The following is a 21,767-nucleotide window of genomic DNA, read 5'->3' as shown; positions in this document are numbered from 1 at the left end:
GATTACTTACTTCTTGAAATTAAATAACATTTTTCTCTTCCGTCATAAATAACAAAAGATAGATATAGAATTAGAGATAGGGCATCCGCATATTGAACCAAATCAATTCGATTCTTTAAAAAGAACAATTATGAACAAAATGAATTTATGATTCGAAGTGAAAGAATATCGCAATAAATGTCGATAGTTATTGTTTAATACGTATTAATTTAATTTATCGTTTTCCGGACTGTTGCAGATATCCAGGAGTTTTACGAGCTGACGTTGCTCGATGAGTCGAAATCGGTGCAGCAGAAAACGGCGGAGACGATCCGCATCGCCGACAAATGGGAAGCCAGCGATGGGCCAATTACGCCGACCTTCGCTCAAAATGACGTGAGTGTGGTTATAAATATATATGAATACACACATACACACACATATATATATATATATTTTCATGCCCTCGATAATTCATAGCGGGTTGCAAGCTTTATCATTCCGCGCGAAGTATCAGTTCGGGATAACGTGGAGAAATAGCGCGAAAAAGGAGAAAAAGCGAGCGAAATAGGCAGAGATATATATATATAATATATAGTACCATTTACAAATAGGTGGATACTTGCTAACATGCAATGTAAATTATCTAATAACAAATAAAATAAAATAAATTGATATTTTTCGAATAAGATATTAAATGCATTGTTTATGTTAATCAAAAAAGTTTAATTAAAGTTTAATCAAATTCACCACAATGATCTGCAATGTCGCTCTCTCACTCTTCATCGTTAACTGCTACAATTAAGAGAGTATCCACGTATTTGATTGTACGTACGTACCTTTAACTCGTTCGAAACCAAGCCTTTTTTCGGGAATCTCGTTTCCGATCGAGTTAACGATCGTGGTCGAACGTTTATTAGAATTCCACGATTGTCTTCGCCTCCTTTCACTCGTCCCTTGTTCACAGGACAACTCTGTATTGAGAAGGGTCTCGTCGATGCCTCGTGTATTAAAAGAAATCGTAATAACTCTCGAATCGTTGGAATTAAACACCGGAAATGCACGTAGAAATGTATGTATGTAACGGATAATCGAATCTTCGAATTTCGTCCTCCTTTCTCTCCCCGGAGACGAGGCTGTAGAGAGCTCCGGTTAGATCGAAATTAATTATCGGGCGGACAAACGAAAATTTCCAACGTCGGAAATGAAGTCCTCGGAACGTTTAAACCCTCCCTGTGTCCTGTCGGATACCAATCACACGGCCCACTCTTTGCCAGAAGTGGCGAGGAACGAGGCGAGGGTGCGGGGTGGGCGCAATTAGCGGCCGTAATTATAATCCAGGAGTCGATTGGCCCGTGGGACAGCCTCGTATCATACCAGACCGATCAATCGCCGAGCCCTCGATTTTAATTGCTAATTGCTTCCGACCCAGCTTCGTGTCGTCGTAGCCGGCCGGCCGGCCGGCGACGTGACGCGCGGATCGCTCCAACGATGCACCACCGTGCAACGATTGCAAATCGCGCGTATTCTCCCGCTCCGCGTTCTCCGCATTGTTAGGCCGCCCACGTTTCACTCGCTCGCCCATCCATCCATCCATCCATCGTCTCCGGGCCCACACTCGATTTTGATTTCGATCCGTCCGCGTTGATGACGCGCACGTGGAATTTATGGATCGATGGAATTTAATTACTCCCGAGTGGATTTTCTTTGACACCTGCCACGGGATTACTAATTTCGTCTCGTTTCGTTGACTGAATTTAGATTCTTTTGTAACGGGATTGTTGAATATATACGATTCGATTTTTTGGCGATCGATGGATATAGAGTATCGAAAGATGGAAGATACGTATGTAAATATGTGTATTATTTTTCTCGATATAACGAAAGTTATTTTATAATCTTGTCTCTCCATTGATTCCTATATAATGGATACTTTATTATTATTATTATTGATCTGTAATATTCGTGTACTAAATTTTTTTAAAAAAATCCATAATCTTTCCGCGTGGAAAAAAAATAAACCTCGTCACGATTTGCTAGCACGAAACTTGTACAAGATTATCAAGTGAAAACTTTTTCTCCCACGTACTACTCTCGGACAAACTTGTTCGAAGAAACGGCGAAGGTGTTCGAACATCGATGAAAAGGCCGTTAAACGCGATTACGTATATGCGTATAACTTACACAATTCGCAACGCCATGTTTCCGCCAACTTACCTTGCTCTCCGTTATGTTAATTCGATCTCGTAACCATAGACAATCGCGAAAATTATTTTTATTCGCCGTGCTTGTTTCGCCGGGTTGAACGAATCTCGTTGCACGGCGAATAGAAGGCAGTTGAAATTCTTGTCTCGAAAAGGGGTACGGGAATAAACGAGTCTCGATGGTTCTCACCTGTGCGTACGAGGGACGTTGAGCGCCCTCTCGAGAACAGAATGGGTTTTGGACGTTTACAGAGAGGCACCGTCCATTTATAAAAAATTTCTGCTACGCGTGCAACCTTCGTTTTGGATACGTCTTCTCTCTTTCTTTCTATTTCTAGGAGGAGTTCGCGTTTGTTCGAAGCATTTGCGCTTGATTACATCATGTGTGTATTTAAGTAGAAATCTCGTAATCGCGAGAACGTGTCGACACGTGAATTTTAATGCTTCGTGATATATTTGGCGAGAAAGGATTTGAATAATTGTTGCGAGTTGGAATTGGAATGAAGGATCTTATGAAAAGTTGTTTTTTTTTCTTGGTCTTGTTGGTGAAAATAAGAGAGATGTGATGTAAGGAAGGTAGTAATGTTTTGATAATGTAAATTATTAAATTCGATTGAAATTTTGAAATCAATGGAAATTTGTATCTCAGGACAGAAATTTTTTACTTCCGTTCCAATATCTCTTGTTAATGTTACAATGAAAAATTTGTTATACCTTTATACGAAATAAATTTAAAATATTTTTATCAAATTGTAATTTATAGAAGAATAAAAAGAATAAGCTTTTTATGAGAAATTAAATTTCAGAATTCATTGAAAATTTATAATACACTGTATTTTTTAATATGAAAAAAAATTAAATTCAAAGTAAAGCGAAAAAATAAAATATCCTCTCATCTTTTTTTACACTCTTTGCTTTGATAACTATGATATCATGAATATTCAAAGCTATATCGCGGTTATATTAATATAGAATAATATAGTCAAGTAAATATTATATTATCACGTTATACAAGATATGATTGAATTTCACTAATATATTTTAAATATTACGAAGTTCAACAAGATCTTTCCATCATTTCAATCATATAATTTATTATCAAATAATTGAAATTCGTGTTCGATATTGAAAATTGCAATTTTATTTCACGCATGTTTGTCGAAAAAGAAATATTAAAAAAGTATATATACAATAAAACGTTTATTTAATAAAATAATTTCGAAAATAATATCAATACATCCATAATAATAAATCAATATATCCTGCAATAAATTTTATCAGGATTGTTAAAATTTTGATTTAATTTTTCATCGATTCTTTCCATAATTCCATATATTCTTTATAGACTCGTTTTCCTTCTCGATTACAGTTGATGCTATTCTAATATTGCGTTTATTGTTAAAAAAAAAAAAAAGAATTAAAGAATTAAAAAGAAAAAAGGGTAATAAGAGTAATAACCACTTTTCATTCTGCTGCGATAATTCGATACTTGGCATGAACTTTATTGCAAAACGGATAGATCTTTCTCTTTTCGCGGCCTCTAATTTAATATATCACGAGAAAGTCCGAGCGAGATACGACTTTTTTAATCTTTCCACGAACGATAATTCGATATTTCACGGTGAAGTTGGAGCAAGCAAAAGGACAATTTATCAGAAAACCGCGCGAAAAGAAATTGGGCACGATCGAAAAAGCCAATCTCGACCACCGGTTTATTACAACACGTCGTAATTGACAGCTGGACGGGGAGGGGGGAAAGGTAGATTAAGCTATAAATTAGATCCCCTTTTGCAGTATTTCCGTCACATCAAAACACCTTTCGCATAATTAGTGACCCGGTAATTACCAAACGTGATTCGCATTATTTAGCTCGATCGTTGATAATATATTAACACCAGTCCTTTCTGCATTCGGCCAGAAAACTATCGGGTTTGATTCGTTCATCATCGTTCAATCATTTCGATTGCTTGGAAACGGGTCAAACGCACTTTATATCGTTCCATAAAAAGTGTCGTTTACGAACGCTGAGAGAGAGCGTTAACGATTCGGTTTGGCCTGCAAAATCCTGTATATTTATCAAACTGATCAGTGTTATCAAACGTTGGGATAGAAGTTAACAACTTTCGAAGGCGCATTAAACGCGTTGTTCATTACTGTTTCGAAACAACGATTGTCTTTGCCATGCGATCTCTCCAACTATCGAAATTTCTGAACATCGTGTTACAGCTCGGTACACAGGCAAGATGAATTCGTTTTACGAGCAGGAACAGTTCGAGAGGAAGTGTTTCAAAGATCGTAAATATCTGCCGTGTACAGTAAGTTGGAAAAGTATTTGTATTCTACGATGCAAAATAAATTCACGCTACTTGGAATTTCTGATTTTATCGAAAGTTTATACGTATATAATATAATAATGTATTTTTTGTTTCGAACGAAAGCCTTTTTGACAAAAATAAAATCAACTTCCAAAGATTTATATTTTTAAAAAATGTAATGTGAATGTTGGCAAAAATGTCTTTTGCGATCGACTCTCATATAATATCGCTATTTCTTCGAAACATGAGCCACGTTGGTCAAAAAGAAGAAAGAACAAAGAACAAAATTAGAAAACGAGCAAAGCGAAAACACCAAGCCATTAATACAAAATCAACCATCGGATTCGTGAGATTCCTTACACAAATTTCGCTGAAAAACTTGGAAGGGAAGGGGTCGGTTTTCCATTAAAGCTCAACGAAAGCAATTTAATTTTCAACTCAAACTAAGACATCCCTTTTCCCCATACTTTGAACAAATTCCTGCCGAGCAAACAGCAACCACGATCCATCCACGATCCCCAATAATTCCGCTTCATATCCGCTCATCTCGCATCTCAATCGCGTTACAATCCCAACCAATCGCGAGTAATCGATCTCTCTCCGCAAAATCCTCGAAAAATCCCACCGCTCTTCCTCCTCCGTCGATCTTCCGTTTGTCCGTGCCTCCGACGATCCTCCTCGATCATCGATCAGAGTTAAGAAAAAAAAAAAAGAAAGAAAGAAAAAACGAACCTTTAATCCCGTCCAAAGCGTGCAGCACTCGACCACCCCACCATCACAACCCCGAATGAGCTCGATTCTTCCGGTTTCCGGTTACCATTCCAGCCAAGGAAAAATAAAAGGAACCTTTTTATCGATTCCACGCGCGATCCCGCGGGAAATCGGGCACCGTTCAAGTGGCTGGCGCAATCTATGGAACAGGGTGAAACTAGCAGAAGGATAGTACCGAGAGTTTCGCGCCATTGCACCAAAGGGCTCGTCGAATCGTGAAGGCACAATTCTCTCCATTATACACGAACCCTCTTCCCTTATCATTGCCGCGCTATATTCCACGCCGGCAACGGACAGCTGCCTTCCGCGGAGTAATGGAAAACAAACAAGGGAAATATCGCGCGTGTACGGCCTCGGCCATTACTCCCTCTTCGTTCTCATTCCTTGTTTATCTTTCTCTGATTCCCGGTTGTTTTGGCCACGGCCATTCCTTCGTCTCTCTCTCTCTCTCTCTTTCTCTCTCTGTAGGTTGCCGATCGAACCGTTTTAAAGTTGGTTTTATGCGCGATGCCCACGGCCATATCGTAAATTTCGGCAAAACGGGATCGGTGGTGGAGAGATGAGCAGCATTCGTGCTCGAGTGCATCGTTCTCTCCAGATAGCGGGATTTTTATTATCCATCTCTCGTATTTTTGTTTTGTTTTTTTCCCCTCCCCCGATTTTTCTGTCTGTCTCTCTTTCTCTCTCTCCTTTTTTCGGTTCGGAGAAAATCGCAGCCTGGAAACAGATAAACGTCAACGCGTTGTTGGTAATATCCGGCGAGAACGATCGTGTTCAACGCGTGGAATGATTCGTGATCCCTTTTTTTCGTGAATTTTCAAAGACACGTGAATTTTTGGAAACGAGAAGGATACGAGATCGATCGCATCGCCGTTTATTTGGCATTTAAAGTAATTATATCGCCGATAATAATAATCGCAAGGATGTGTGTATATGAAACTAATGGACGTAATTAATTGATCAATTAAGTGGAGCCACTGTACATTGTTGTAAATGGAGGATTCGAGTTGCAATTAAGTGCAGAATAAATCTGCGGGAACAGATATCGATTCATTTAGAAGAATGAGATTGTGTTGTATTGTTGCAAACTTTTCGCGAAGAAGAGATAAAGATCGATAAAAATGGATTACATATCTCTAAAAGTATCATATTATATATTTATTACGATAGTACTACTACTACGATAGTACTACATGATTTATAGAAATATATAAATTGTATGGTGATTTAATCACAATGATTTACGAAGATATAAATCACGCGAATGATTGTTCTGATTTACGAAATGACGAGGCCACAGGTGAAATTTATATCCTGTTATCATTTTCTACTGTAAAATGTTTCGACTGCCGTTATTCTTTCTTTTTTTTTTTTTTTTATAAACTGCCGGAAGTAATATGGTCCGAAGAATACGTTGCAACAATTTTTTCCGGTTATCCTGGTGAATGCCTTACCCTCGTACATCAAATATGTCAACGGCAGAATACGTTCTTATCGGGGGAAAATTCGGAGAAATGGAAAGCGACCAAAAAATTATTCGTATAAAATAGTGGACGACAAACGTTAGGTCGAAATTTTTTAGAGATCGTGTTTGCTATCTGCCATTGCCGGAGAATTAATAAAAAAAAAAAAATAGATAATTATATTTTCACCAAGAAAAATGAATCTTGTTTACGTAGAAGCTTTAATTATATTTAAAATATTTTACTTTCCTTTTAAAAACGATATAACTTTCTTCTTAAATTATCTGCTATTGACCGTTATCGTATAAAACTTGAATTAATTCGACTGTAAAGGTATAAAGTAAATTGAGATCCTTTTTCAATTTGTAAAATAAACTCTGAACGTTTGCTTTTCTAATAAATTCTGCTCAAGTTTCCTCATTTCCTCAACGAGATATATCAAAATCGTTGTGCAGTGATCTTTGTTCCAGGACGAAATATATATATACTTGTTTGAAGCATTTGCATAATCGTACATAATCAGATGTAGACATAATTGCCGTAAGAAGCCATGATGTATTACTGTTTTCACCGGAACAAATAGAATTTATAGTAGCACTTGGCTAAAACCCATTTCCCTCGGATACCGCGAACGTTTCCGATAAAAGGTGGAAACTCCAAACGAGAGCACTCTCGACCCTTCATCCCCTCTCTCTCTCTACAATGCATTCGTTGCGGTTGGGACTTAATGCATCGTATGCATTCGATGCATTCATTTGCGAAATTCAGATTGAGAGATCTCTCTTTTTCTTTGTTTCTTTATTTCTTTCGATTAAAGAAAGGAAGAGTAATCAATTTTTTTTTCCTCCGTGAAAAAAGTTCTTGGTGCAAAGAATTCGAAACATCGAATGTGAATAAAATTACTAAAATTGTAACACATCGATTATTTTATTTTTAATAAAAGAATGTATACTCGTCCTTAAGAAAAGATACTCGTCAGGTTTTGCGGAAAAATAGACGTATAAAAGAAACGTCACAGATCGATGTCACAGTCAGGTATTGTAAGCGACTAAAACGACGCAACAGGTAGAGTCGATATCGACCAATTTCGCAATATTTGAAAAGCTTTGTTGGCACCATGTTTCTTTAACGATGCCGACTCGTTAATTGTTCCTGACCGATCTGTCAAAACTATCTCCAATTTCAATTCCATGATTGAATAGTTGGTAAAAGAATTTTATAACAGATAATTCTCACTACAATCTTTTGTGACAGACAATACCATTCTTATTTTCAAATGTAAAAAAAAAAAATTGAATTTTCGAATCGAAAACTGATATATTTAATATTTCAAGAAATACTTATCTAAATATAAATGTTAAATAAAACAAAAATTTTTTTAAATTATTTGAATATATAAATCTTCATTTTCTCTAGTTGTTTTTTGATCTTGATATTTTAACTCTCTTTTTCGAGGGTACTATTATCATTAGTTCTCATCATACCCTTTTGTGAAATTGCCAGTGTTCCTCGTTTTGCTTGCTGAAGCTGAAACAATGTCATAATAGAGATACAGATACAACTAAACCTACAACCTTCCAGTGAATTTAATTTAATTTAACTTTGATAAAAACTTTTAGCGATGGTTTTACATTTTCATTTTTTTTTTCTCTTCGATAAGAACTTTACATGATATACAAAAATTCTAAACCATCGGAGTGCATAATCTTTTCACGAAACAAAAATACCATGTAAAAGTACAATAGAACCTAGATAATTGTAGAACAAATAAAAACTAAATAGAAACTGGAAAGTTAGTTGAAATCCTATTTTTACGGACGATCGTATAAATATTTGATTTTCGAAGTTCGAGATAAATCTGGAAGCCCCTGTTTTTTGTGGAAAGGCTTTACAAACATTTGACTTAGAAGTTCAAAATGAAATCCGCAGCTATGGTTTCGTGGAAAGATAAACTAATGGTATATTTGTATGTCAAGAAAAGTAAAATATACTCTCCCGTTTATAAGTATTGAAAAAAAAAAAGATAAACTTAAATTTTTATCTTACTATTTAATATTACAATTATTATAATTATTATTATTATACGGTATTTGTTTCAATTTTATCTCTTCACTGAACACTTCTTTAATAGCTTTATAACAATTAATGCATCATTAATTTTCCTGTAACTGTTCCAAATAATTCTTACAAATTCTTAAATTTTTATCACATATCTCAAACCTTCATTTTGCACAGATATTCTAATCAATTATCACATCTCTGATAATGCTTCGTTATCGTGCATTACCTAATTAAAAGGAGTATTGTATCACTTACAAACAGAGGAATACATGTGACTGAATAATCGTGATTAATACGTCTCTTATTCGTTGCATAGTGATTGTTTCACGATACCAAGTTAATACGCATTACATCAGGTTTCTTGTTTCCCAATGTCATTCCATCTACAGGCAGAGTGTGTTAATCGAGCGCTAATATGAGGCTATATATACATGTATGGATGCACTTACATAGGCTTATTTGATCTCGAGTAAATGCTCTATCCTGTCACTTATACTGTCAAATTGGATCGCGTGACATCGTAAGCTCTTGTACTACCTAGATAAACCTCCTGAGTAACTCTGACCCCTACCCTCTCACCCATGATAAAGTGGGATCCATTTGAGCTTATCAGTCGTCTCCTTCCCAACCCTTCTCTCACCCTTTCTCCTTTTTCTTTCTTTCTTTTTTTTTCTTTTACATGGAAAAAAACTATGAATCGACCAGACGAATCGTCCGAGTAATTTTTTCTAATAAACTACCGCTGAGAACGTAGTGGAAAAACGTCGAGGTTTGTAAGTTCAATGTGAAAGATGATATGAAAGAAACGAATTCAGGAACGTTCGATTTTTCAGGCGATGTTAACGTCCCTTTATATTCATCGTGATATGAACGTTGAACGATATTTCTTTTCGTGAGCATGTTTTGTAGCATTCATTTCGTATGGATCATACGTGTTATCAATATTTGTAGCCTTTCAAGAAAATGGTAGACGACGTCCCGAGAGATACGTTACAAGACAGTTTCCTTCAAAAATAATGGTGGATCTTTTAGTGTCCCTGAGTGGAATACTTAGTATGTTTTATTCCTTTCGTGCAATACACTTTGAGTTTATTTATGCTTATTAAATATCCATCATAATTTTATATGTGAAGATCCTTTTACGAAAGTTTCTTTTCATTCTCAATGGATATTATGGATATATATTGTGTGGAACAAGCATAGAGTCCGTGAAATTTGTAGGTTTAATAAAGAGTAATGCGACAAATGAAAGTTTAATTAATTACTCGTAAAAAATTTTTTTTATTATTATTCAACTTCTGATTTTAACAATTTTCTCGAAATATAAATTTGAACTCTAAGCTTATTTTATTATTACTCCAGAATCATTGAAATCGAAAGATGAATCAATCATATAAAAAATTTTTGGATTGAAATGGCAAAATATATAAATGAGAAATGAGTAATAAACTTGGCAATCGTGAATTAGCCGGATTAAAAATTCCTTGTGACGTTGCTTCTTCATTTTCTTCCTTCATCATGGTTGACATTGTTTGGTGGAGGTCGTTTGTGGCACGGTTGTCTCTTAGAGGAAGTTAATCGCGCGTAACATTGCTCCTGTATATCACCATCTCTCCTACATTTTTACTCCCATTCTTTCCCTAGTTCCTTTCTTCTTTTCATAGCACATTACGCCGGCGAACAATGCCACATTGATTCTTTCGTTTTTGCTTCCTCTTTCCCCCATTGCTCCTTGTGACGCTCTTAATGATTAGTTTCTTTCTGTTGATGCCGCTTGAATGGTTTCTCCCGGTAAAATTCTGCCTCCGCCTAATTCATATTTCAGCGACTAATATTATTTAATATTAAAAAAAAAATATCCCGTTCTCATTGAATTTTTAATATCGAAGAAATTACCAATTGGTTATAGAAATTAATTAAACTACTAAGATTAAATATTCACAAGATTAAGAAAAGATCAATTTGAAATTTATAAAATTTCGACCATCTTTTACTATTTACTCGATCTAACTAATCTTTAAGAATCTGTTTTAATAAAAAATAAATTTTTGGTAGGACGTAAAAAACAACTATACATCCCTCCATTGCAATCCTTCCATTTTAAATAATATAATATTTCGAATATCGAATTCCATCACGTTACGTTTGATTTCCGCTGCGATTTTCTTCAAGTTAGTGCACTTTTATTTTGCGCACGTTTCTCACTGCTCTCCATTTCGACTGTCTAACGGAAACGGCCACATTCGTTTAACCTTCGCCCTTAAATTTCCCTCTCTCACAATAGTGTCTGAAGTTTGTGGAGGCGACACGAGTTACGACATCTCGTTACACTCCTCGCAAAATATATATACTGAAGAAACGCCTTCTTGCGCGTTATCTTCAAGGTATTTTCAACGTACGTTAGTCACTCCAAAATTTCTTTGATCATGACTTTTTCGATCGACGTTGGTCCTTTAGTTTTATCGAAAGAAAAATCGAAAGAAAAATTCCACGGAAATATTCGACACTCGAGTTTTTCTTTTATTTTTATTTCGATCAATTTATAAATCATAAATTGGTTGGTAAAGTTTACAGAAATTCTTGCGTGTACTTTCAGAAGATCATCATTCGTTTCATCATATTCATATATAGTTTGTAATAAATCGGATTAAATGAAGCTTCCTTGGCAACAACGTAGTCTTGAACGAACGAAGCTGTTAATAACGTCAACAGAGAGTTCTAATCTCGACGCTTCTTAATCCACTGTTTTCACAGCTTCTCGTGTTGCCGATATGGGCAACTTTTCAAAAATATTCCGTCTTTTTCTACCCACTAAGCTACTAAGTTTGATATCATATATTATCATAAGAAGATATATCAATATTTCTTATAAACTTATAATTTTATCATTTCAATCATACGAGTAAAATTTTTATTATCTAATAATTCATATTTTTGTTCAAAAAGAAAAACATCGCTCTTCTTAAATTAAAATATTCTATCCAATGTTTTTTTCATTATCCGGCATATATTTTAAATCTCATTTTTCACAACTATAAGAAACTTTCTACGAACTTTAGAAAACGTTTTAATTTATTTGTCCTAGGAGAAATGACATAGAGAAAATGATAAAACTTTTTTCAAATGAGACTATCGTTAGACGATAAAAATTTTTGTATAAATTTTAACACAATTTCGACGATCTTCTCGATCTAAATCTATTATTATTAATATTAAAAACTAATTTATTTTTCACATCGTCATATCGATCCTCCCGCGTATAAATCCCCCCTTTTTCGTCTTTTTCCTCGGTCTCTCCAGTTGGCCACCTTTCATCGCCGGTGTTCCATGATTTTCTTCCACGTAGCCGGCTCCTCGAGAAATCGTTCCCGGGCTGATCTAGACAAGATACTACACGAGGAAGGGGCCAACAAGAACCAGACACGCCCCACAGTCCCAGACTTCCGGTGTTACAAGCAAAACGCCGGGGTTCGGCAATTTGTCTGAGAGTGATTAATTAGTGCCGGTATTTGGCCAGTGTTTCAAGGGACGATGAGCCAGTCCGGCCGCGGCTGAAATTTACGCGGAGACGTATGAATACTTTATGGCCGCTCTGCGTTAATATTGCATCGAGCTCCAGTAGACTAATCTTCCTCTCAGTTATAACGAGCTGTGTTTGGAAAACCAGAAACGAGTGAAAAAACAATCATATCACGATAAAATACACACTCTGCTTTTCCACCGCGCTTTATTTATGTTTATATTAATTGTTTACCGTTACTTGAAAATTCTGAAATGCGTTCAAATTTGTCGAGTTATGTGTATCATTGCAGAAATGTATCGTTTATTTTTTTAACGCATCCCATCGAAATTTATCATTATTTAAAAATTGTGGACGTAACATATTTGTCGAATTATGTGTACACATCGTTGTGAAAGTGCATTATTTAAGTACTTTGTTTAAGCTTGTATTAATTGCTCATTTCTACTCGAAAATCGTGGAATTTATTAACACTTGCTACGTTATACGTTCGAGGAATGAAATATCGAAATGAAATTCTTTTTCGCTATTCATAATTTTTTAAATTTCTTCAAGTGAATCGCTCGAAAATTATTGTTTTTCTTAATTTTGTATATTTTTGTTCAATAATTTATTTTTTGTTTCCAAGAAATAATGTTTTTTTCCTGTAAAAATAATTTTGAATAATAGATTTTTAAGTACTGAATAATTATGTAGGAATAAATTTTAATTTCTTTCGTTCGAAATTAATATATAATATTTCTAAGATTAATGATTCATTTTTATTAGTTATTTTTACGAGAAGTAGAAGTAGCAATTTCTGGAGGCGTCTCTCTAAAATTCTCGTTTTCACGAACACTAATGAGGAAAAAAGCGGAAGTATATTAGCTCGATGGAACAAGAAGCTGCGTGGAGTTTCATAGGCGAACATCCTAACATATTACATGAACCATAAAGTGAGATTTGTCGAGCTATTTTAAAAACTATCTCGCTACATAAAGTAAATACCTGTTTAAATAAACTCGAAAGACAATATATGAAATTGTGAAATCTTGATATCTTTATATATCCTTCTTTTATAAACTTCAAAATTCCAATAAATATTCAGAATTATCTATATAATTTATTAGAGAAGAATACAATAATTAGCGATAAATATTTTTTAAAATTTTTATGATTTTGCACTCATGATATTATAAGACAAAGAATTTATTATATGTTTTAATAGAATTGGAAAGTTCTTCGAGAAAAAGAAAAATTATATAAAATAGAGAAAATAAAAAATAGAGAAATGCTCGAATATTGATCGAAGAAAGAAGCTATCGAAGCTATCTGACAGATCAATTGATGTAGTCGTTCGACCAATGAGAAAATCATGACTTCGATCCGATCGACATTCGACGTCTATAAGAAATTGAGAGGAAATAGCTCGAGAAGAACGAGAAGAAGAAAAAAAGATAAGAAATGTGCGTCTGGATATACGATTGGATAGCCAGTAAAGCTATCAAGATCTTCACCATTCAGAATTATTCATTGTGGGATCGAAGGATTTAAATATTACAAAAATCCAAGAAAGTATTGAAAGTATCGAAAAAATGTGGCAATATAAATATCTTAAAAATTATAAACATATCTTAAAAATCAAAATTTTCCAAAGTATCTTCACTCGTGAATAATTGATTAACTTTCTTGATATATATATGATATATATATATATATAAAACTGTATAATTTCAACTACTTTTTATTTCACTAAAACAAGAAAAGATAATTATTCTATACTTCTTTTCAAAAACCCATACCTGTGATTTTGTTCACATACATACTCTTCGAGTATAACGAATAATCTTAATATAACGAAAATTAAAAGACCTCTCTTCGTCCGTTTCTCAAAAATTATAGACGAGGTCAATTACGCTGCACCGACAGACAGATGCGCCATTTGTTGTCGTTTGAACACATTGAGATGCATTTGGATATCCGTGTGTACACGGCTTCCCTCGGCTCGCGTAATTCCTAGGCAAGGTGTTTCGTCTAGCACGGAGTCCCATTCCAGACGGAACTTACGTCACCTATACGGTGAGAGAACGGCGCGGCGGTTTCATCCGACTTGATGGATGTGGCGTGCATCGTGAGGTCGTGGCTGGCTGCTGCCTAGAAAGCAGCCGTTTCGTGGCTGATGGAGAATAGAAACGCCCGAGGAATCGGCCAACCGAAAATTCACGGAACCGAACTTGCCGTGCCACCATATTTAAACGTTTCTGTTTGACTGAACGTCGCGCTATTAATTCTGCCAGTTTCTTGGAAAAATTCAGGCGCTTTAATCTTTTTTTTTTTTATTTCAGTGAAATATGAGAATTTCTGAGCTGGAATCCTTTGAACAAGTATCGGATATGTTTGAAGGAAAAGATTGAAATCGATAGCTTTAGTAGTTCGATACTTCAACGACTCGAGATTGTCTGGAATTTGTCCAATATTTACCTTTAGAATTATGAGAATTCTTATATCCTATTTTTGAATACTATATATGTTTTAAATATTGTATTCTAATATGTTTCTGTGCATACTACTGGCGTATTTGAATTGAAAAATTCTTGAAGAAATTATAATCTCAATTCTTTAATGTAATAGAATTGGATATCGTGCTTTATTATATTTAAATATTCTATTCTGTATACGTATGTAACTTCAAATTCAATTTAATTCAATAGACAATCGAGCCATAAATTCTTATTTTCATTTTTATTAATCGAAAAATAGGATAAGAATTTTGCATCAAAAACGAAACTCAGGATTGTATAAGGAGAATGGATCAACGATAAACGTTCCCAATTAGACGTCGTGGAAACAAGGCGAGTCGAATCGAAATAAGCTACTAGTAATTTCGTTATCGTGCCAATTAATTGGTGATTGGTTATCAAATCAAAGATCGGTGTCCACGTTTGATTATAATTCCAGTAATAATTTCTATTGCTCGATCGTGCGAACAATGACGATCGGCGAATCAAAATCGAGGGACGAATCGATGGAAGGATGGGAGGAGAAGCATAGAAGCATAGAGATAGTAATTATTATTATACGATTCTATCAATTCCGTTATCACCACGCTTCCGTCTATGTACTTAACATAGATGGATAGATGGATAGAATTTGGAAATTCGAACGGTGGCTCCATTCCGCCCGTGTGCAAATATTAATATTGGTCAATGCGATGGCATCGAACCCTATTTGGCTCATTCATGAGCCTCTATTTTCCGCGAAATATCCACTCGTAGAACGTATGTATTGTTTACAGTATAATTATCCCCACGTTCGATCACTCGTTCGAGCCAATTATTAACACAGTCTACATTAACGAAACATTTCTATGGAGATAAATTTGCAGGATTCGTGTTATTATTTCGTCAGCTTCGTTTTTTCTCAACTCAATATATGCTTATAAATAATCGAGCGAATCACACTTGAGCACAATTTTTGTTCGTTCAACTTTAAGGCTCGTTAAATTTTTCCCGGGACACAAGCTATTGTCCCGGAAAATTCTTCGATTTGTCGGATAAATAGAATTCGGAAATTCAATGGCTGGCTCGATCGCGTTTCTGTATCAATATTGACCGTAAGAGCGGCGCGATTGCGTTCACCTTGTGGTGATGTTGAATTATCGGGCAAATCCGAATTCGTGACAAGGAATATAGATCACGTGATTAACCTTCAGACGATTAAGATTTATGGAATATGGAAGCGATGAAAATTTATGCCACGCTCCTTTACAATGCAAAAAATTATGGAGATGAAGATATGCACAATTCGAAGATGATCAAAGACGTTTTAATCAACATTAATATTTAACGTGATCGCCACCAGGTGAAATTGATCTTTGTGTTCTTACTTTATTTCAAGCCGAGGAATGCGTTTATAAAGTTGGAAGATATGCAGATTGAAGAGTCAGACACGTGAAGCGTAGAACATTGGAATGGTGGTTCCAATTCAGTTATACGCTAAAATTGACACAATTTCATTTACTTTATAGAGTCTGATATCCGTGCCTTTGTTACTCAAACCGTGAATTCCTGGAAATAGATTTTCGGTTAGTTTCCTGAACTACAAATAGTGACAGAAACTTTACTATCAATTCCATGTCGTAATCTCTTATTCGCTTCCTCGTTCCGCTTTAAATCCTTTGTCTGAACGTCACAGAACCAGATTCAAAAACGTTCTGCACACATCCGGTAGAATAATTCTTCAATTACCAATGAATTAATTTACTTCTTCTTTTTCTCATTTACTAAAAAAAAAAAAAACATATAGTATAAGATATATCTACAAACATATTTATAATTACAATATAAGAAGGATAAAAATATTTATTGATAAAATCTATAGACTTCTTTTCACTCATCCATCAAAATAATTGTTAAATTCTTATTTAATCAACTAATAATTCGCTCGATATTTATATTATATATGACGCAATCATTAATAAATTCACGATTTTGTTTGCAAAACGAATTTCTGATTTTCAAAAAGGAATATACAATGCAAGTGCAACAAAAACGTCGAATCGTTTTTCATTTCGTCGCATTTCTGACGAATAGCATCCATCGATGGAAAGCCAATAAAAGCATGGCGAGAAAGAGTGACGCGTATATCGAAAGGGGTGTAAATTTCAACAAACGTTTGTCACCAGACAACCAAGGCGATATACGTCGTTGAACATGAGAAATGGTGGCCGCTCGAGAAAGAAGCACCGCTCTCTTTACGTCGGTTGCAGCTTTTCACGGTGCAACGACGACGTAAGACGTCGTAACTTTCTTCGTTGTCGGTTCGTGATACTCCTTATGCAGGCTCGAGTGGTCTTCCCACCAAGGATAGAAGGACAAAGAGGCGCGCGATGTATGTATAAGCAATAGACTACTCATTTCTGGTTGAGCCAGTTACGCCATTATCTTCGACCTTTGAACGGGGATGCTTTTATGGTAAACACTTGTAAGGAGTTTTGCCAAGAAAAAAAGTGGAAGGTAAAGTGGAGAGAAGGATGAAGAATGCATTATGCACGAGCAGTAACAAAAATATATATATATTATGTATACTTTCGTTCACTAAGTCACCCAACACTTGATAATTTAGGAATTTGTTGTTTAATATCGCAATTATAAGCTTCTAAATTTTAATTTTATAAAATTTGAAGAAATTTATAGTGTTATGATATAATTATATTTTTCTTTAAATTAAGAAAATTTATTTAAAATTTTTTTTTGAATTATCTATATTATTGGAATATATTCTTTATACTTTACGTATTGATATAAATTGATTGAGTGACAAATAATTTCGAGAAATTTAACAAAATTTCATGTGATCGATGAAAAAAAATATATTCTTTAATAACATTGTGTTAATAATATATAAAAATATTCTGTAATGTAAAAGTGTTTATTCAACAAAGGATAATTTAAATAATACTTTTTTATGGTTAATTTTACAAATTAAGAATACTCGGAACATCTAAATTAAAGTCACGCATAAAAAATATTAAATATTAGAAATGTTGTAACATCTAAATTAAAATCATGCAGGAGAGAAATGTTGAATATTTTAATTAAATATTTAATATTTTACATATTTTAATTAAAGTAATGTACGAAATTTTCAACAATTGTTTATTTCCTCTGGTGTTACTATATATTAATAATATAATATTAATTATAATAATATATTGATTGAGAAACGTCCTTTCCCTGCAAAAATGAAATGAATATTAGAAATTTTATTAACATAAAATACTAGCCTCGCTTCGAATGAATTTATCATTTAAATAATGATGTCATCATGAAATTGGCAATCTTATCCCAACCAATAAACTATCGAATGTTTATGCAAAATCATTCCTTAAATAATATATCATCATAATATATATCATCCATTTTCACATCAATTGTTCCCCTTATACTTAAATTTATCACCCGTCAGAGATCCTTCTCAAAATGCTTTCCTATCTTTCCCCTCTATCAAAATCGCTTGTTCATTTCATTCCTCAGTTTACTCTTACCTCCACATCGCGATGGGATAATTCACTTATCTCATCATTCGATCAAGCCAATCTTATTCCGATCTTATTCCCCAGAGATTTCCACTTCCTCTTCTAATCAATATAAATCTTATCGATCCGAGTGCAAGTTCGTCTCGTGGCGCATAGAAACAAGGAGGAAGTGAAAAGAGAAGAAAGAGAAAACAGGCGCGAATAATGAGAGCGAACGAAATAACCTTTGCCTCTCTTCTCATATTTCCCGCCATCTTGGACAAAAACGTTTAAAACGGAATAATCAAGATTATTTTATCACCGATAGTTAAACGAAGGTGTTCCATTTTAATTACCGAAATGATGGACCTTTTCATTTACATACCGAGTCGTCTTAAACGAACCGAGACGTCTCACTATACTATATATACAATCATCCTATTGAATTTTCATCCCTTAACCATCTCTGTTTTAATACGCGTTTAATATATTCCCTATCAACCGCAGCCTGAAATTTTTTCCTTCGACGAGGTAATGCCTCGATGCAAATTCCGATGAAAAGCCGTAAATTGCAAATTAGGAATCGTCTGTTCTTCCTGGAGAAGGCAATTGCGAGGATAAAAAGATAGACAGAGAAAGAGAGAGGGAGAGAGAGAGAGGGAGATAAACTAGACAGATAGAATAAAAGTTTTTAGAAGGAAACCTTGGTTCTCGAGAAAATTATTTGATTGCACAATGGTGGTGGAATTATTTTTACGTGAAACTTTAATTTTATCGGCAGTTAGGTCTGCTCCTTTCTTTCCTCCATTTCTATCATCTTCGTTCAGTCGTATCTTATATTTCGACTATCTCTATGCTCGTCGAAATGCGCAAGGTAAACCGATATCTCGCTATATCTGGCTCGACTGTTTTATTTTTCATTCGTGATGATATAGAATAAAGGAGAAAGGAGACGGGGCAACAATTAAACCGACGAGAAACTAAATACGAGAATAATTATTATTTCTTTTAGGAGTTTTTTCCTTGTTACCGATTCTATTGTTAGCAAGGAACCATTGTATTTTTCGCGACGATAAGTGAATCACCTGGATCGATTATCTGGAAAGAATTAGCTAATAGGGGGTGAAAAATGACTCCCGTTGTTAAAATTTGAATTTAATGGACAAATTTTTTTTTTTTTAGATATCACGAATTACTTGAAAATTTTTATCGATTCCATAAATATTCATTCGGTAATTTAATCGTGGAATCTGAAAAATCAATTTATATAACAAAACAGATATATTGTTTTTTTCTATTACTTAAAATAATTACTTAAAATAATTTTGGTTATTTCATTCTATATCGATAAATTTTAATTCGTTCTCTTTTTTTTCTGAAATTTCGACAAGATTGAAAAATCATCATTTTTTAATTCGCACACGATTTTGAATCGCGAGGGTGAAGGAATATAGGATGAAAGGGGGATGAAAGCGGGTTGGGCAGCGTTCATTGCACGAATCATTTTGCCAGGGGTCGGGATTTAATGCCCGGTTTTAATTTTCCCTCTTTTGTTTATCATCGCGTCGTTAAACTTTCATTTTATAACAATAGAGGCAACGTCCGGGCTGAGACAGTTGCGCCAACTGAAAGAATTGCTACTGATGTACGACCGGTTATGGTTTGAATAAAATTGCATTATTTAACACCGAGCCGCTTCAATCCCTGCTCCGGCATAAATATGCATTAATTGTTCGTGCCGATATGCTCGAAATCGAGCCAATAAAAATCAATTTATTCTTCGTGAAACGTGAAATGTGTCGTTTTCCATCGGATGGATCGATGAACAGTGGATAGAAACTTCATACTTTGGATTTGCAACTATAAACGAAATATTTTATTCAAAAGTCCATATAATAAAATATCAATTTGCGAGAATATCTCATCCGTGAACGCGGTACAATTGAGAATGATAAAGAATTTATTACGTTCTTGCAAATTAAATTATTTTTCTTCTGCGTAATATGTACGCAGAACAAAATAGACAAAAATGGAAGAAAACAAGTCTGTTTTGCTGTTATTGTTCATTATGCGTAATATATTTTATGTTTTGAATTAATTTATGCAAAATAAAATATAAGAAATTTTAGAATTTTTCGCTAGCTGCGTAGAATTTTTAAAAAATTTTTTTATTAATTAGATTTTTATTAACATAATTAAAATTGAAATAAACATCTGTTTAAACATCATAATATATACTTATATATTTATATCCTTTTGAATATCGCGTGTATTCCACTTTTGTACTTTCTGTAAATGCACTTGTATCCAAAAATCATTTTTTGAGATTACGAAATTCTAACTTTCGCTTTAAAATTCGTGACCTAATTTAAGAATAACTTCTAAACTTTTAACTAATGTTGTATATACATTTTCTGTGTCAGAAATTTCAAAAAAAAAAAAAAAGAAACTTGATAAAAGAATCATTATATTTTCTTCCAAACAATCTATCTTGAATTCCTCGTGAGCCTTGCATCGTCGAATAGTCTCCATCTTAAAATAAGTCGATTCTCATCTTCTCGAAAGCGCACACGTTTAACGAAACGGATAACTTTCTGCGTAATTATTCGCGATTCACAAGTGCAACATCTCGCGGAAGAAGCGGCGATTGAATAATATCAGTGACCCGTTTCAAGAATTTTTATCGACGATCTTTCTCCAAGGGTCACGCGGGTCAGTGACGATGGATTCTGAATTTGCCGGCTATATTTAAATTTTCCCCCGATTCTTCGCACACTTCTCCGCCACCCTGTCCAGGAAAAAAGGAGCTGATATTGCAGAGGGTTGAAACGTAATTTCATCGTGAAGGGGCGTGACAGAAGTTTCGGTTCCACGATGGATGGAACTTGAACGGGGTCAAAAGTTTTTCCCTTTGAGAAGCGTGAAAAACCTTTCCTTCGAAATACCATCGAGAACGACCGATTATTACCGAGTTGAAAATTCGCTTTAATTGTTCGCAATTACCCAACTCCTCGAGTGGTGTACAATGGGACGAAATGGGTTAGATCGTTTTTTTTTTTTCCCTCGACGCGGGGGTGTCCGATTTTAAATTTGGATCCTCGAAACTTCGAAATCCGATATCCTTCCGTAGAATGGAAATAAATTTTATGAAAAATTTTTCCAATTCTACGTCGTTTTGTCAATAAAGAAACCTTCTGAAGAAGAAATTAAAGAAAAGGGATCGGGATGATCAATCAAAGTTTAAGGATGCGAATCTATCTCGAGATTGGAACTCTCGAGAGATACTACTTCAGATTATTTTTCGCAAGGAAGGAAGATTACTCTTAATTTAATTTAATGCATTTAGAGAATAAAATTTAAAGAGTTTCCAAAAATATTTTTCATAAATGGATATTGCTTTGAAACTCGCGATCGTTTTATTTTTAAATAGACTTTACGATTACCAGTTTTCATATTCTT

At 34.5% G+C, this 21,767-nt stretch overlaps 1 protein-coding gene and 1 long non-coding RNA gene across 17 annotated transcripts in view; one reads left to right on the top strand and one right to left on the bottom strand.

Moving 5' to 3' along the window:
* Window positions 1-21,767, top strand: part of LOC107995510 (disks large homolog 4) — a 394,817-nt gene that overhangs the window by 152,577 nt on the left and 220,473 nt on the right. For all 15 annotated transcript variants that reach the window (XM_017053066.3, XM_062082707.1, XM_062082704.1 and 12 more), the window contains exon 3: window positions 239-375. In XM_017053066.3, the coding sequence (XP_016908555.2) occupies window positions 239-375 (137 nt within the window). The remainder of the gene's footprint in view (window positions 1-238; window positions 376-21,767) is intronic.
* LOC107995515 (uncharacterized) overlaps window positions 1-21,767 on the bottom strand; it is a 119,439-nt gene that overhangs the window by 2,729 nt on the left and 94,943 nt on the right. For both annotated transcript variants that reach the window (XR_009832126.1, XR_009832127.1), the window contains one exon: window positions 11-16,574. This is a non-coding gene — a long non-coding RNA (uncharacterized LOC107995515). The remainder of the gene's footprint in view (window positions 1-10; window positions 16,575-21,767) is intronic.

This window comes from Apis cerana, linkage group LG12 (assembly GCF_029169275.1).
Source record: "Apis cerana isolate GH-2021 linkage group LG12, AcerK_1.0, whole genome shotgun sequence".
NCBI classification, from domain to species: Eukaryota; Metazoa; Arthropoda; class Insecta; order Hymenoptera; family Apidae; genus Apis; species Apis cerana.
The sequence above is the reverse complement of the archived record's forward strand: the minus strand, read 5'-3'. Positions and strand labels throughout refer to the sequence as shown.